The sequence below is a fragment of the Bidens hawaiensis genome, unplaced genomic scaffold (assembly GCF_021521415.1).
Source record: "Bidens hawaiensis isolate Kalapana, Puna unplaced genomic scaffold, B.hawaiensis_p1.1 tig00024994_1, whole genome shotgun sequence".
In the NCBI taxonomy this organism is placed as follows: Eukaryota; Viridiplantae; Streptophyta; class Magnoliopsida; order Asterales; family Asteraceae; genus Bidens; species Bidens hawaiensis.
The window spans coordinates 167,457-181,866 of NW_027493968.1; the positions used below are offsets into that span (position 1 = coordinate 167,457).

General features: G+C 34.8%; 1 protein-coding gene across 1 annotated transcript; it reads left to right on the top strand.

The window, feature by feature from the left end:
• The first annotated feature begins 1,915 nt into the window (after positions 1-1,915).
• Positions 1,916-7,295, top strand: LOC143570498 (nucleobase-ascorbate transporter 6-like). Its single transcript, XM_077056137.1, has 14 exons — positions 1,916-2,050; positions 3,263-3,360; positions 3,508-3,681; positions 3,767-3,867; positions 4,410-4,485; positions 4,560-4,619; positions 4,700-4,884; positions 5,011-5,107; positions 5,433-5,519; positions 5,667-5,725; positions 5,812-5,903; positions 6,009-6,086; positions 6,171-6,331; positions 6,682-7,295. Exons 1-14 carry the CDS (start codon positions 1,921-1,923, stop codon positions 6,898-6,900), a joined length of 1,617 nt encoding a protein of 538 aa, XP_076912252.1. The 5' UTR covers positions 1,916-1,920; the 3' UTR covers positions 6,901-7,295.
• Positions 7,296-14,410: the final 7,115 nt, after the last annotated feature.

The window sequence follows — 14,410 nt, forward strand, 5'->3', positions numbered from 1 at the left end:
ACAATCAACACAACCATCCAACCAACACCAACATCCATGTTTAAAAACAAAACTGTTATTACATATATAAAAACAAAAATAACACACTTTATGAGTTTGTGGCACCAAACTTCTAATTTATACTAACTAGGTAATAAACCGCCGCGTTGCGGCGATGCAAGACACGTGCTCGGTTGGTATTAGTTAGATTCGTTGCGGTGACAAATCTAAAAGGATAAGTAAACGGCTAAAATAAAATTGACAATCGAATAGACTTGTGATAAAAACATGTTTAAAAAGATGTGTAGTCGGTTGGAAAAACTCGCATGCTATGGAATAGAGTTGTGATAAAAAAACATGCCTAAAACAATGTGTAGTCGGTTGGTAATACACACAAAATGTGACCGTTAGTTGTGAATTCGATCAATATTAATATGACACTGGAACTAAACAAAAAAAATCTAAATTCGTCAACACTAAAATACAACTAACATATTAAAAAAATTAACATATGTATTTTTTGGCTGAAAAAAACATACTTTACAAAATTAAAACAATTAAAAAAAAAGTAAAATATATTCTAAAAGCAATATTGCAGCACACTAAAGTAGCCTAAAATAAAAAATGGGAGAGGTTCGAACATGGACAGAGCAACGGTTCATATTTCAATGAATGCTAGCTTAACCACCACACCACCAAATGATAATTGGTATTGTTTCCTAAATAATGACTAAAATAGTTGTACTAGAAATTGAATCTTTTATGTGGCACCGACATGTTGATTTTAATCTATATATATATAATTAGATAATGTTAATAATTTTAAGCTTAAGTGACCAAAATGCAACAACTATATATCTTAGTTTACTATTTAATGATTTCCATTTTTCATTTTGACTTAAATTAAACATTTAATAAACTTGGTTATTATTTATGATTTTTTTTCTTCTATATTATCTCTCGCTTGGTAGCGAATCTAGATGAAAATTTTATTGGCAATCCCAAAATAAAATTTTGCATATCAAGAAAATGTTATGTTCTATGAAAATAATAGATCTTAAGTTTTCGGGTATAAAAATATTACGACACAAAAAATTACACAGCGTCAAGAAAGATGAGTGATATCCCGATTCCTGGGCACCCCCTAGCACCCATTTAGATCCGCAAATGCTCTCACTTCGAGTTAAATTAACAAAATAATAATTAAACAATAACAATTGCAATTTATATACGTTTTCTAAGATCACTTAATTTGAAGCTTCTCATTTGAAAATTTTATTTGATAAATACCAAACATTTATAAAACAAAATAATATAGTACGTACTCATGTGAATTTGGTATAGTGTTTTGTTGACATGCTTTCATAGTGAAGATGTAGGTTTGATTTTTACTTGGGTCATTTTCATGGACATGGATGAAGTGACGAATCAGAGCTTTAATTATGAGTTCGAACCCGACAAGGTGCGATGGTTTATGGATTCTATACGGTTCCCACGCATGAGGATGGGTATAATCTCACGACGGTCGAGAAGTCGACCTTATATATAACCCCGAATTGAATGAGTTTACACGTGAGATTTTATGCGTTAAAAAAATATAAAAGAGTATGAAAGTTTCAATTGACAGCAGAATATATTATAGTTTTAGTAATATAAAATTGTTTTGAATGGAGTAATATCCAAATACAAATACTATTCACATGTGTACACAGGACAGTGTTTAGCGTCAGCAGTTCCAGCATTTGTCCTAATCATCACCATTCCAACACGCGTACGTGCAAACCGACTACCCAAACCCAAACACACACTTCTACTACTGTGTGCTTCTTTCATCAAAATCAAAACACATTAACTCATTCTCATTCTCAACACACTCGTATATATGCTTCTCATTATCTACTAAAACATTTAGGATATATCCACATACAAAATATATTATATATGGCCGGAGTTAATGGTGGCGGTGGTGGTGACGTGGTGAAAGTTGTTCAACGGGTAGTGTTGGCCCCACACCCAGCAAGAGATCAGCTTCAAAATGTTTCCTACTGCATTACTAGTCCTCCCCCATGGCGTAGGTTTTTTATTTTATTTTAATATCATAGTAATATGATATTAAAATAATATCATATTTTACTAATCTCGTGAAAATAACGTTAAAAGTGACGGTTAATCAGGCATCATGTAGTGGCGTTGATAGCCGAAAGACAAGGGTACATGCACCGATCAGCCGGTGTCCCGATGATTGAGTGCTATGTGCCTTATGTCCAAGGCTTGATGCAAAACTACTATCGAGCCGTGATTCTCACCGGAAGCAGCCTCTCTATCCTTGTGGGTAGAGGTAAGGCTGTCTACATCTTACCCTCCTCAGACCCTACTATAGCTTTGCTATTGGTGGGATATACTGAGTACGATGATGATGATGATGATTTAATATCATAGTAATAAAAAATATATGGTTTTAATTTTTAAATATTTTTGATGATCGAAGAGCATTGCCCCCAAATTTGTTGTCAGAAACACCATAAATAATTGCCGAATCTAGGTCGTCAAACATTAGTTATGTGCTAAATATTGGAATTAGATGTAAAAAAGGATGGTTTGTCTGTTTATAATTACATAGGTTTGTACTTTTTTGTATTGTAGTGTTAATACTTAATATGTTTGTAGAACTTGTTAGGGATTTTTAATTTTTATTGAAAGCTTGATTCTAATTATATGGCAAATTAAGTTGGCAGACTAGCCTGTGCTGGATTATTTATTATTGGAATAAAATCTTGACACAGTTTTTTTTATGTAATTTTAGAAGACTAAGAATTTAATAGTCCTAAAAAAAGATTTAATCTTTAAGTACAATGACTTTGTGGTTTATGTTTTATATGCTAAACTCTAAGCAAGTGAATCAAGAGCACGATGATTTTATCAACACACGATCGCTTCTTTGTTTATTATGAAGAAACAAAAAAGACACAAAATAAACCTTAACTTTAAGGGTTTATGTAATACCCAGCTACCTATTCCTATACAAACTCGAACTAGGTATTTATTTAATAAACTTAATTATCTAAACACTAACAAGATAATTATAAACGAACTTAACCTCTAAGTAATTAAAATTAAACCTTGGACTTAATTAATCTCCTCCAACCACCCCTATAGAGATTACCGTACAAACCATTTGAGTCATTCAAGTTGGTATTGTATCATTTTTAACATTATAGTTAACTGCTTCTGTTGATATTGGTTTTTTTTAATGCTGTTCTAACTTTTGCATATTTCGCTGCAGATGAGGCTATACTGCTTGGTTTTCAACATTATATAGTAATGCTTGGGACCATTGTTATTATTTCAACAGCTCTTTTTCCTCAAATGGGAGGTGGCAATGTACGATCGACTTCAACTCCAAATATATATGTGGTTCACTTAACTGTTTTGTTTGTTGTTTTGGACAATTAACATGTATTTTATATCACTCCGTATGCTTATCTTGTTATAAATATCTAACTGGAACAATGATTGTTATTTCTGTAGAGAGAGAAGGCTGATGTGATTCGAACTATGCTTTTTGTTGCTGGATTGAACACATTGCTGCAAACTTTGTTTGGGACTAGGTTGCCTGCTGTCATTGGAAGTTCATATACTTATGTTCCAGTTGCCATCTCAATTATTCTATCCGGGAGGTGGAACGATCCCAATCCTATAGAGGTTCACGAACCATATTCTTTTGAATCTTTTTCTTGGACTAATAAGTATTCATAATCAAACACTTACACTTTAATCTTGTGCTCAGAGGTTTAAGAAGACAATGCGTGCGATCCAGGGTGCTTTGATTATTGCTTCAACTATTCAGATCATTCTCGGGTTCAGCGGTCTTTGGCGTAACGCTGCAAGGTTAACTTTAAATTAAACAAATTTTTATGACTGCCATCAAACTATGGGTGTTAATTGTGACGGTTTGGCGGGTAGAATTGTTTAAAATCATGCAACCCAAACACGACCTGTTTAACACATTTATCTAAACGTATCAAACGGATTGACGTGTGGTAATCAAGTTGTAAATGTGTTAATTGGGTTGGTGGGTTGTAATTAATAGGTTAAATGTGTTAGCAGGTCGACTTATTTATGTAGGCATGTTGGAGGGTTGACCTATTTAAGTAGACAAGCTGGTGGGTCCACCTGTTTGAACAAATGGCTTGAACAAGTCAACCTGAACACAACCATTTTTTAAACTGGTCAACTGAAACACGACCCATTTAATTAAACAGGTCAACCAAAAACATGACCTGTTTAATTCAGCGTGTCAACCCAAACCCCGCCCGTTTATTAAACGGGTTATGACAACCTCAAACCTAATTATTTTCTTGTTGAACTCGTTTATGTTGGGATTTGAAACCCCTGATATCACAATATTACGTTGTTGTTTTTGTTAATAGGATGTTGAGTCCACTTTCGGCTGTTCCTCTGGTTGCTCTTGCGGGTTTCGGGCTGTATGAATTCGGGTTCCCTGGGGTGAGTACAGATCTTCATAACATAAAAGAATTGAATTTTATAATTTGAATGTGAGTTTTCTTTTGTATTTTTAGGTTGCCAGATGTGTTGAAATCGGGTTACCTCAACTCATTATTCTAGTAATTCTATCTCAGGTAATATTTCTGAAAATAGAAACATATTTGGTATGCTAACCATTCTTCAACGGTTCAGTTTCCTAAACTGTTAAGTGCAGTACGTATCCAACATGATGCATGCCGGAAGAAATATATTCGAGCGGTTTTCAGTTTTGATCTCCATTGCAATCGTATGGATTTATGCTCACATACTTACCGTTAGTGGGGTCTACAATCACACCCGTTTGGCGACACAAATAAGTTGTCGTACGGATCGCACTGGACTAATTCATGCTGCTCCATGGTTAGAAGACAATCTCTCTTTCATAACATGTTAATAATCTTTAAAATCCCAATAATGACCAAAAAGTTGGCTGGTCAACGGTCAACCCTGCCCAATATATGGCTAATCGGGTCTTTTCATTTTCAGGATAAGAGTTCCGTATCCTTTTCAATGGGGTGCACCCTCTTTCCATGCCGGTGAAGCTTTTGCCATGATGATGGCTGCTTTTGTTGCTCTTGTAGAGGTTTGTTTTATGTTCTATGTTTACAAACATATCTGTTAAATGTATATACTGTGTATTCGTATGTATTATTGGTTTATAGCCCATGAGCTTGATATAGGCTTTCAACTTTACAATATCAAATTCATGTTTTCCACTAATTTGGTTGAAGTCACTAATATAGTTAAGGATGCAGTTTATTTAAGTTCTTTAAGATTGTTAACTATCAACTTTCATATAATGTTCTAAGACATGCGATTTAGACAGCACATAATACTCTTTCTGTGAAGGTAGTACACTAGACTTTTATTTGACTTTTCAAACGTCTTTTGCATAACGGTATAATCAGTCCACTGGCGGTTTCATTGCGGTTGCAAGGTATGCGAGTGCAACTCACGTGCCGCCATCTATTCTAAGCCGCGGTGTAGGTTGGCAGGTAATAATCAATTTTTTTTATCTGTTAAGAATATTTAATATAATATTTGTTAACAAAAAAAATGTCGATAATAAATTCTGAGATTCATTACACCAAAAAGTCAAAATTGTGTATTTGACTCCTTATTTTTTATGTTTGTCTCTGTAGGGGATTGGCATATTGTTGTCTGGTTTGTTTGGATCTGTAAGTGGATCATCGGTATCAATGTGAGTCAAAATACAACAACTTATATACTTCCAATCAATTATCTAAACGGGTATTTGACTAGAAGACGTTTTTCACCATTTTGCAGTGAGAATGCTGGTCTTTTGGCTTTGACCCGTATTGGCAGTCGAAGAGTTGTGCAGATTTCAGCTGGTTTTATGATCTTCTTTTCAATTCTCGGCAAGTCTTTTTAATAAAACCAAATAAATCTTTGCAACGGATTTAAGTTGTTGCCGTGACACTTTTCAATAAAATTGCTAATAAATATATTACACGATCATGCAGGTAAGTTTGGAGCAGTTTCTGCTTCAATACCAGCACCCATAATCGCTGCACTATATTGCCTTTTCTTTGCATATGTCGGTAAGTTGACGTAAATTTCCTAATCCGCCCTCTTTTTCATCACTTTGTTTGGTAAACATCGAGGGTAATCCCGTCATGTTATAGGTGGGGTGGGCCTTAGCTTTCTTCAATTCTGCAATCTCAACACCTTCAGAACAAAGTTCATCCTCGGGTTTTCGGTCTTCTTGGGCTTGTCAGTGCCTCAATACTTCAACGAGTATGAAGCTATCAACGGTTATGGCCCGGTTCACACTTCTTCAAGATGGGTATGAATACAATAATAGTACACACTTTTAGTTGTATTGATAATTTTTTGAAGGTATGATATTGGTTTGACTTTTGAGGTCAAACAGACTCATAATAATATACAATGCAAATAAATTCTATGTAACTTTGATGAAAACTGGATAATCAAAATTAGACTTCATTAAACCACCGCACATGGGTTAATGTCAGATTATCAAATTTGTAACCATATGTATACAAATTTTGAGCTAGAATATTCATAGGTTTGACCTCGGAAGTCAAACGATGCCTTTATTTTAGTTTCTATAACTAAGAATGTAGCATTTGTTTTTACCTTAAAATCATGACAACTTTTTATGCTATTTTATAGTTCAACAGCATGGTCAACGTGCCTTTCTCATCAGAAGCGTTTGTAGCCGCAATGGTTGCGTATTTTCTAGATAATACGCTTCATTATAAAGACGGTTCGGTCAGGAGAGACAGAGGCAAACATTGGTGGGACAGCTTCCGTTCTTTCAAGACGGATTCCAGAAGTGAAGAGTTCTACTCTTTACCCTACAATCTCAACAGATACTTCCCATCTGTATGATATAGTGTTTTGTCACATATGATGTATGCAATTGTAATCATGTTATAGAGGTTTGGTCAGTCTTGCTTAAATGATATGTTTGTATTTTACATTTAGTTTTTATGGTCATGTGTAAGTTTTAACTTTTGGAGCAAAAATATTGTATATGATCGTATGTTTGTTAACTATAAGTCTTTGTGGTCATTTTGCTAGATTTAACTTACTATCGTTTACTTTATTCATGTGACCATGTGTGACAAATTGTTTGATGGAATTCGTTAAAGTCAGGGTAGGCTCAATTAGAGGTGTACAAAACCCTTTTTTTTTCAAACTGAACCAGTTTGGGTTTTGCATGTTCAAAACCGGCTTGACTCAAACTGGTTCGGTTTAGAAACCGGTTTAGGCATAGAACTAGTCAAACTGATCTGGTCCAGTTTGGTTCGGTTTTAAACCAGTTTACGACAAAAAGAACCGGTTTGATTGTGAAATACCAAACGGCTATTCGAATCGAGGTGAGGTTTGGTTTGGGAACCGGTTTGGCAGAAGCTGATTATAGAAACAAACCCAAACCGGTCCGGTTTGGTTTCCGGTTAACCGGTTCCGAACCATTTCTTTTAAGGCCTCTAGGATTAATGGGTTTCGCAATCATTGGATTTACATAGAATTTTATTCTTGTTGGGCTTTTATTCAATTTCGCAATCTTGTTGGGCTTTTACATTTTTTGAAATTTGTGCAATTTATAGCGTTTAAGTTAAAACGTTCAAAAAAAAGCCAAAACGCCCGGGGAGGGGGGGGGTGCCCCCGGCGTTATACCCCATAACGTTCGGCACAACGTGCCACTACGGACGGTCTTATAGTGATTACTAAAGTTTTCATGAGTTATACTAGTGGAAATTGTAAATGATGTTTAATGCTTTTCTCCAATAAAGTGTGTGAAGTTGATATTGTGTAATTGGATTGGTGACGCAAATATGAACAATTGTTACATTTGTGCATCAAATACGAGTTACTTAATGCTTTTTTAACACTTGAAATTCTATAAATCGAGTAGTGGGAAAATTCATAGATTCGTTGCTGCTTACTTACGTACACGAATGTGCTTGTCTAAAATCTAGTCCATATATAATTTAGACCTATAGGCAGGGCCGTCTTTGAGGCATGGCAGGGTAGTCGACGGCCACAGGCCCGACACCTCGCTAAGCCCAAATTTAAAAAAAAAAATTATATGTATTCTTATAAAAAACATGTGTATAATCAATGTTTCAACACAATACATAACCACTAGCTTGGTCTAATGGTAAGGGGGTATGACATCTAACCAAAGGGTTGTGGATTCTAGTCTTATTTGAGACAATTTTAAGCTTATTTTTATACAAAAGTTTTTTATACAACTTAAATCATAATCAAATAAACTCATTTATAATTAAATTGTTTAAACCCAACAAAATGTTTCTTTTACTTAAGTCCAAAAAAAAAGTTCGTCTTTGGCCCAAAATTTTTTTCGTCTTTTCGGAGCCAGCCCTGCCTATAGGGTAGTGTTGGTCGTACCGGTTATCCATGCACCGTAGTAGCACAAAACGCGTCGGTGTATCATTTGAAACGGAACTCATTGCAAAAGCCAAAAACCAGTTGGGCAATAGTTGCACCAATGAATTAAGATGTGTTGAGAAAGAGTTTGCCTCAAATGAAGCATGAAGAGGCGAGTGTTCGAGATAAGCATGTTAGTAATGCACTCAATGAGTCTAGAAAGTAACAAATCTAGCATTATTTTACTAGGTTCAAGTGGAAAAATGGAGCTGGGAATTTGAATCTTTTGACGATTAACATAAGCCGTTAGGCGTGTCATTAAAATATTAAATTAATAATTGCCTTATTTCATGATTAAGTATGTATAGAAACAAGATTTATTATAGTTTAATATTGCTTCCCTGATATATGTTCTTTCTAGGGGCATGGTTTATAAATATTTTTTTCTTTATAAATTTAAACAGATTTTTTTTAATAGGAGATTAATATCAAGCCAATTTGATTGACTAGAAAATGCATATGATTAAATCGAACACCTGGTGACCTTTTAACAAGCGAGAAAAAAACAAAAAGACTATGAAATCATAACCTTACATTTGTGAGAGAAGACACCATACCACTAGACCAATAGATTATGGAGTCAGTTATAAACTATTTAAGAGTGAAGAGAATATATATATTATATTTTCCTATTTAGTATATAGATTATATAAGCATCACCCACATTATAAAAAATATTATATGGCCTCATATAGTTTTATGAGTACTCTATTTGTAGCTTTCTTGATGAACTTTAAAAGTCAACAGGTAGTCAAGGCAATGGCATCATTCCTTTCATAACAACCTTATATGCATAGGCGGAAAGTTGACCCACTAATCTCTAGTGTTTTGTAGATAGGCCATTATAACAAAATAGACCCATTAAAACAACATTCTATTTTCTAAAAAATGAAATATTTTCAGTTTCTTAGAGCATCAACAACGCTCTTGTTAACAAACAAGATCATCTACCCGACTTTTGCCCCATGGAACGAGACGACTATCTCTTCTCCTCAGATCGTGGTCTCTTTCTCTCTCTCTCCCCCTCTCTTAGAAAGACGATCTTTCTTATTCAAGGACCTTGAGATCTCTCACCTTATCATGTATACAACTTATCCTTCCTCTCTCTTCCACGTCTACCGGCGACTCCATAAACCAATGATTGCAAATGGTATTAGAGGTTATACTCTCTTTATGATCAACTCATCATTGATTTTTTGTATCAACATTGTAGTTTTCAACTCATTTTCATTTGTATCTAGAGTCTTTACTTTTTGGTGATAAATTCTTCGCTAGACGAGTTATGATTTTTGTGTCTGTCGTTACAACCACCATAGCATCCAATATATAACCTTGATATGGTAACATTGGTGTCACATGATTAGTCCAACAAAAATGGACAGACATTGTAAGGGTTGTTGTGCTATGATGTTTATCATGCCGCTTTGTTGATAACCCTAGCCACATGCAAGGGCGATCAGTCTACAAAGGCAACATTGGTATCCCATAGCAGTAGTTAAAAAATATACGTTATATAGTATCCCATATTCATTTTTTATGTATTATATAGTAACAATTAGTTATTTTTATGTGTTGTATACGATTCTCATACTCGAGTGACTCTTAACTCACCTCAGATATATATTTCCTGGCACGTAATGCTAGTAAAAAAAAAGATGGTCACATCACACATGAACTCCTAAAGAATAAAAAAAATTATAAACAAGGGGAAAAAAAGACACATGTGGCATTTGGCCACTTTGCTCACAAAAATAATTAACGATTTGAAATATGGAGTAATGGGAGGCACTAATTAACACAAGCACATGGAGGGCACTGAAATACGTAGTAGCTCAAAGCCCCTGAAAAGATATATACATGAAATTAAGCCATTGACATTCTTTTTTTCTGGTTATGGTCCGCCACAAAGGAGCACATGGTGATAACTATGGAATGTTTGGTGGGTATTTGTCTACTTATGATACATACTACTTAAAACAAAATATAAAATACAAAACTACAAATCCTTTATGTTTGGAACATTGTTTGAATAGTCTCCACTCTTTGTTAGCCGGGTTCGAAGAAGTGAGGAAAAGGGGACGTGGCAGGTTTTCACAATAAAAAAAATATTAGGTGGTTGATTATCACATCTTATTTTATGCATCAGATTGAATCTAATTAGTTAGTGTGAGAGCATGTGGTATGCAGACCCTCGTAAACATTATCCTTAGATCTATCGTGTTACTAATTCACCCATCTTCAAAATATCTCATTTTCGCTATAATCTAGCTTGTTCTTTCTTGTCTCACAAGCGTCATTTCATGCTCACATCATAACTTTTATACATGATTAAATTATTATTTATTATTATAAGTATAAGTATTTAGTTTTTAATATTGTACAATTATATTCTATAATTAAACTTAATAACGCTTAAATTATCATATAACTAAATAAGAAGCGTAAAAAAGTAAATTAAATATTAGATAAACCAACCGTATGTTGCAAGCGAAGGAGTGAAAGCTACTCGACTGTAATGTAAGGAGAAGACCTACAAGGAGTTGCAGTTGCTTTGTAAGCAATACTTGATTGTATGGCGCATGCATCTTTGGATAATCAAAAAAATATAGTTTTTTTAGTTTTGTTAATAAGTTATCCAAATGCATTTATAAAAGTTTAATAAGTTGATATATTTATAACATGTATAAATTTCTAAACTATATTAGTAAAAGCTTTGACTCAATGAGATTTTTTAAAGAAAATATAATGCATAAATTCAAAAACTAAAAGGGGATTTATAAATTTATGTGGAGTCACTGTTACGTTTATAGATTTAAAATTTCAAGGATGTCATCGAGTTGCTTTTAAAGTCAATGATATCTGTGTGTATGGTTGTAAAAGCTGCTAGGCAATGTCAAATTGATTGAACGAGGAATTGTAAGTATCCGGTCTAGTTGGTGAGCACTCAGAATTACTCGTCGAGCACTCGGCTTAGGCAAGGAGTACTTGGCGATTACTCGTTGAGTACTCGATCATTTAGACCGATTTTTACAATATTGGTTGTATCATAGACGGTATTAATCAGTTTGTTGAGGATTTCATAGTTTGTTTATGTCAATCATTTCAATAATATAAGGTATCTTTATATGGGGTAATGGAATAAACGTTGCAATAAAAGGATCATTATCATTCTACTATTTGTAACCTCATTAGAGACGGTGAGTCCCCGGGATGTCGCGAGTTACACCTTAGACGAATCCCACATCCTGGATTGGATGGTGGGGCAAACCTCATCGAGGACGATGAGTCCCTAAGAGAGGGGGTGGTGATTTGAGCGATACATAAATTTAAGAGAATATTAACATGGATCAATTGTACACGCTAGGCAAATCTCATATCGGCCGTGAACATGAGAGATCCTTGGTTTGTAAGTAATGACCCCACCTCTTGAATCATCAACGTGTTTTGAGCTTAGTTGCTTGTGGATCACATGAAAACTCCACAGTTAAGTGCGCTTAGGTGGAAGTAGTTGAAAACTCCACAGTTAAGCGCGCTTAGGTGGAAGTAGTACTAGGATAGGTGACCACCTGAGAAGTCTCTACCGGGGCAACCAAACACAAATCCGTGAGTACCTGGATGGGCCTTCCATCGGGGGCCAAGCAGACAATACTAGTGATACGAGAGGCGGAATGTTACACAGTGACAGAGACAAAGTATTTTAAACCCCTAAATGTCTTAGGTTCTAATCGTAGAAAATAGAATTAATTTGACTTTAAAAAAATTCTATTATTTGGTTTGGTTAACCGGTCATTACTTTTGTGCTATTTAGCATGCATGAAAAAGTGAAGAATAATATATAAAATGATAAAATTACCCATGCCTCAAATAAAGAAAAAGTTACTAAAAATAAGAAAAAATGCTCATGGTGGTGGCACTGACAGAGGTTGTGGTGGCCAGGTGGTGGTGGTGGTGTGATGATGACGATGATGACAGTGGTAGTGGCAGCTTCGATCGTGGAGGTGACATTGGTGACGACGATAGTGGCGAGGTGGTGGTGTTGTGAAAAAGGGAATGCAATGAAAAAGAAAGGTGAGTGCAGATAAATGGTATTGATGGTAATTTCATTCTTCGGGTGATAGAAATTTCTTTTGTAATTAGTAATTCTATTCCATTATCCAACCAAACACTCTCTATTTTCATTCCCTCACAAAGTCACAATTATTCATTTCATTTCACCTGCCATTTTGGCATACCAAAAATTACCTTACCTTAGTCATTTATAACATTTCTAACTCATTTAGTTTAAAATTTAGCAAAACTATCTAAAAACACTTCTCCATCTCTAAGCGTTCACAGTAGAATCTCTATCTCTAAAATTTGGAGTTTTTATTTTATCTTGCAACTCCATTAGAATCTTTATCTTGATATACACAAATTAGACTATCCTCTACGGTGAAGGGCAATGATGCCCTTTCACATTGCCACGTCAGCGCCACGTAAGCACCGGGGAGCATCGATGCCCTTCCTATAATGCCCCGCTATGGTTTAATTCCCCTTAAACCCCCTATATATGCATATGTACTAGACGGGTGCCCGCACGATGCAGCGGGGAATACAGACATTGGTAATTACATTATATATTTATGGGTGTTCGTCGTTTCGTTTGTAACTGTGAAACCATTTATTGGTATATGTAGATTCATAGTTCTTATTTTAAACTTATTTTAATATCGAAGTACAAACGAAACGGAACCTAACCATTGTTAATGGATTTTGTTGGGTAATTTTCAACGGTTTAGTTTCAGATTTGGCGACCAAAAGCCGTTAATAATGGTTTGGCTCATGGTTTAATATAAGACCATTAAAACCGGACGACAAACGGCTATATGTAAAAAAAAATTAAACTGAAAAGAAACTATGACAATATCATACTCAAATTAAAGAGAATTAAATGCTCGTTTTATGGTGTAATTTTTAAAAAATAATATTAACATATGAAAAAGTAACCGTTTAAAAATCTTTGGGGTATTTGGGTTAAAAATGAAATTATAAAGAATAAATAGTTAAAAGATAAAGGACCAAAGTTATTAACTATTTCTTAAATTTGCAAAATATGATTAAAGTTAAAGGAGCATTTTTGTAACTATTTTGGAGAATAATCAAACACACGTGAGATTTAAGGTTTTAATGACCATTTTGTCCTCATTTTATGTTGTACCATGTGCTTGAATGTTTATAAATCCCTTAAAAAACCACCGTCTTAATTTGCCCATCTTTCCCTCATTATATATAGTATAGATGTATATGTGTGTGAGAGATGGAGAGAGAGAGAGGGCCCACAACCCTCCATCACCGCGCCTGGCGTTCTGACGACCTTTCATCAAGGGCGCCTCTTGATGGTGTTCCGCAGGCCGCCCTCCATCTCGCCATAGAGAATCGTCTTAGTGGTTCTGAAACACCGGTTCAATTTCGGTGGTTCCAACTTCCGAGCCGTTTCTTGCTCACCCGACCCGTAACTTCATATTACATAACATAAATACTAAAAGTCACTAGCTAATTTATTGAAACAGGTATATGTGTGCCATTCATTAATCATTTTACTATCTTTCATCATGCTACCTAACATCACCGTCATAAGTCTTGAATATCTAATTAAAAAAATCATGGTTATGTAATACAAACAAAAACCGAATATCAACTGATCAACACCCGTATATATCATCCTTTCTTCTTGTCTTGTGTTGTGCGTATTTGGAGTTTTCACTTTCCAATATATTCCTTCACAAAAAGCGCAAAGCGAAAAGACGAATCAAATCAAGTAGAAAGAATCATATGATTGATAAGTTGGTAAGGAACAGCAGTGGAATTATGCATACAAAAGTGTCTACCACATCACATGACAATATTAACAACTTATTTTCCTCTTTAACGTTTATCTAACCAAATTCATGCATAAACCCTATAT

Bases quoted from the DNA above. Each gene is read 5' to 3' on its own strand.
- LOC143570498 (XM_077056137.1), top strand. From the start codon at position 1,921: ATGGCCGGAGTTAATGGTGGCGGTGGTGGTGACGTGGTGAAAGTTGTT. The intron at 3,361-3,507 runs GTACGATCGACT...TTATTTCTGTAG, and splicing joins CTCAAATGGGAGGTGGCAAT to AGAGAGAAGGCTGATGTGAT. The intron at 5,108-5,432 runs GTTTGTTTTATG...CGGTATAATCAG, and splicing joins CTTTTGTTGCTCTTGTAGAG to TCCACTGGCGGTTTCATTGC.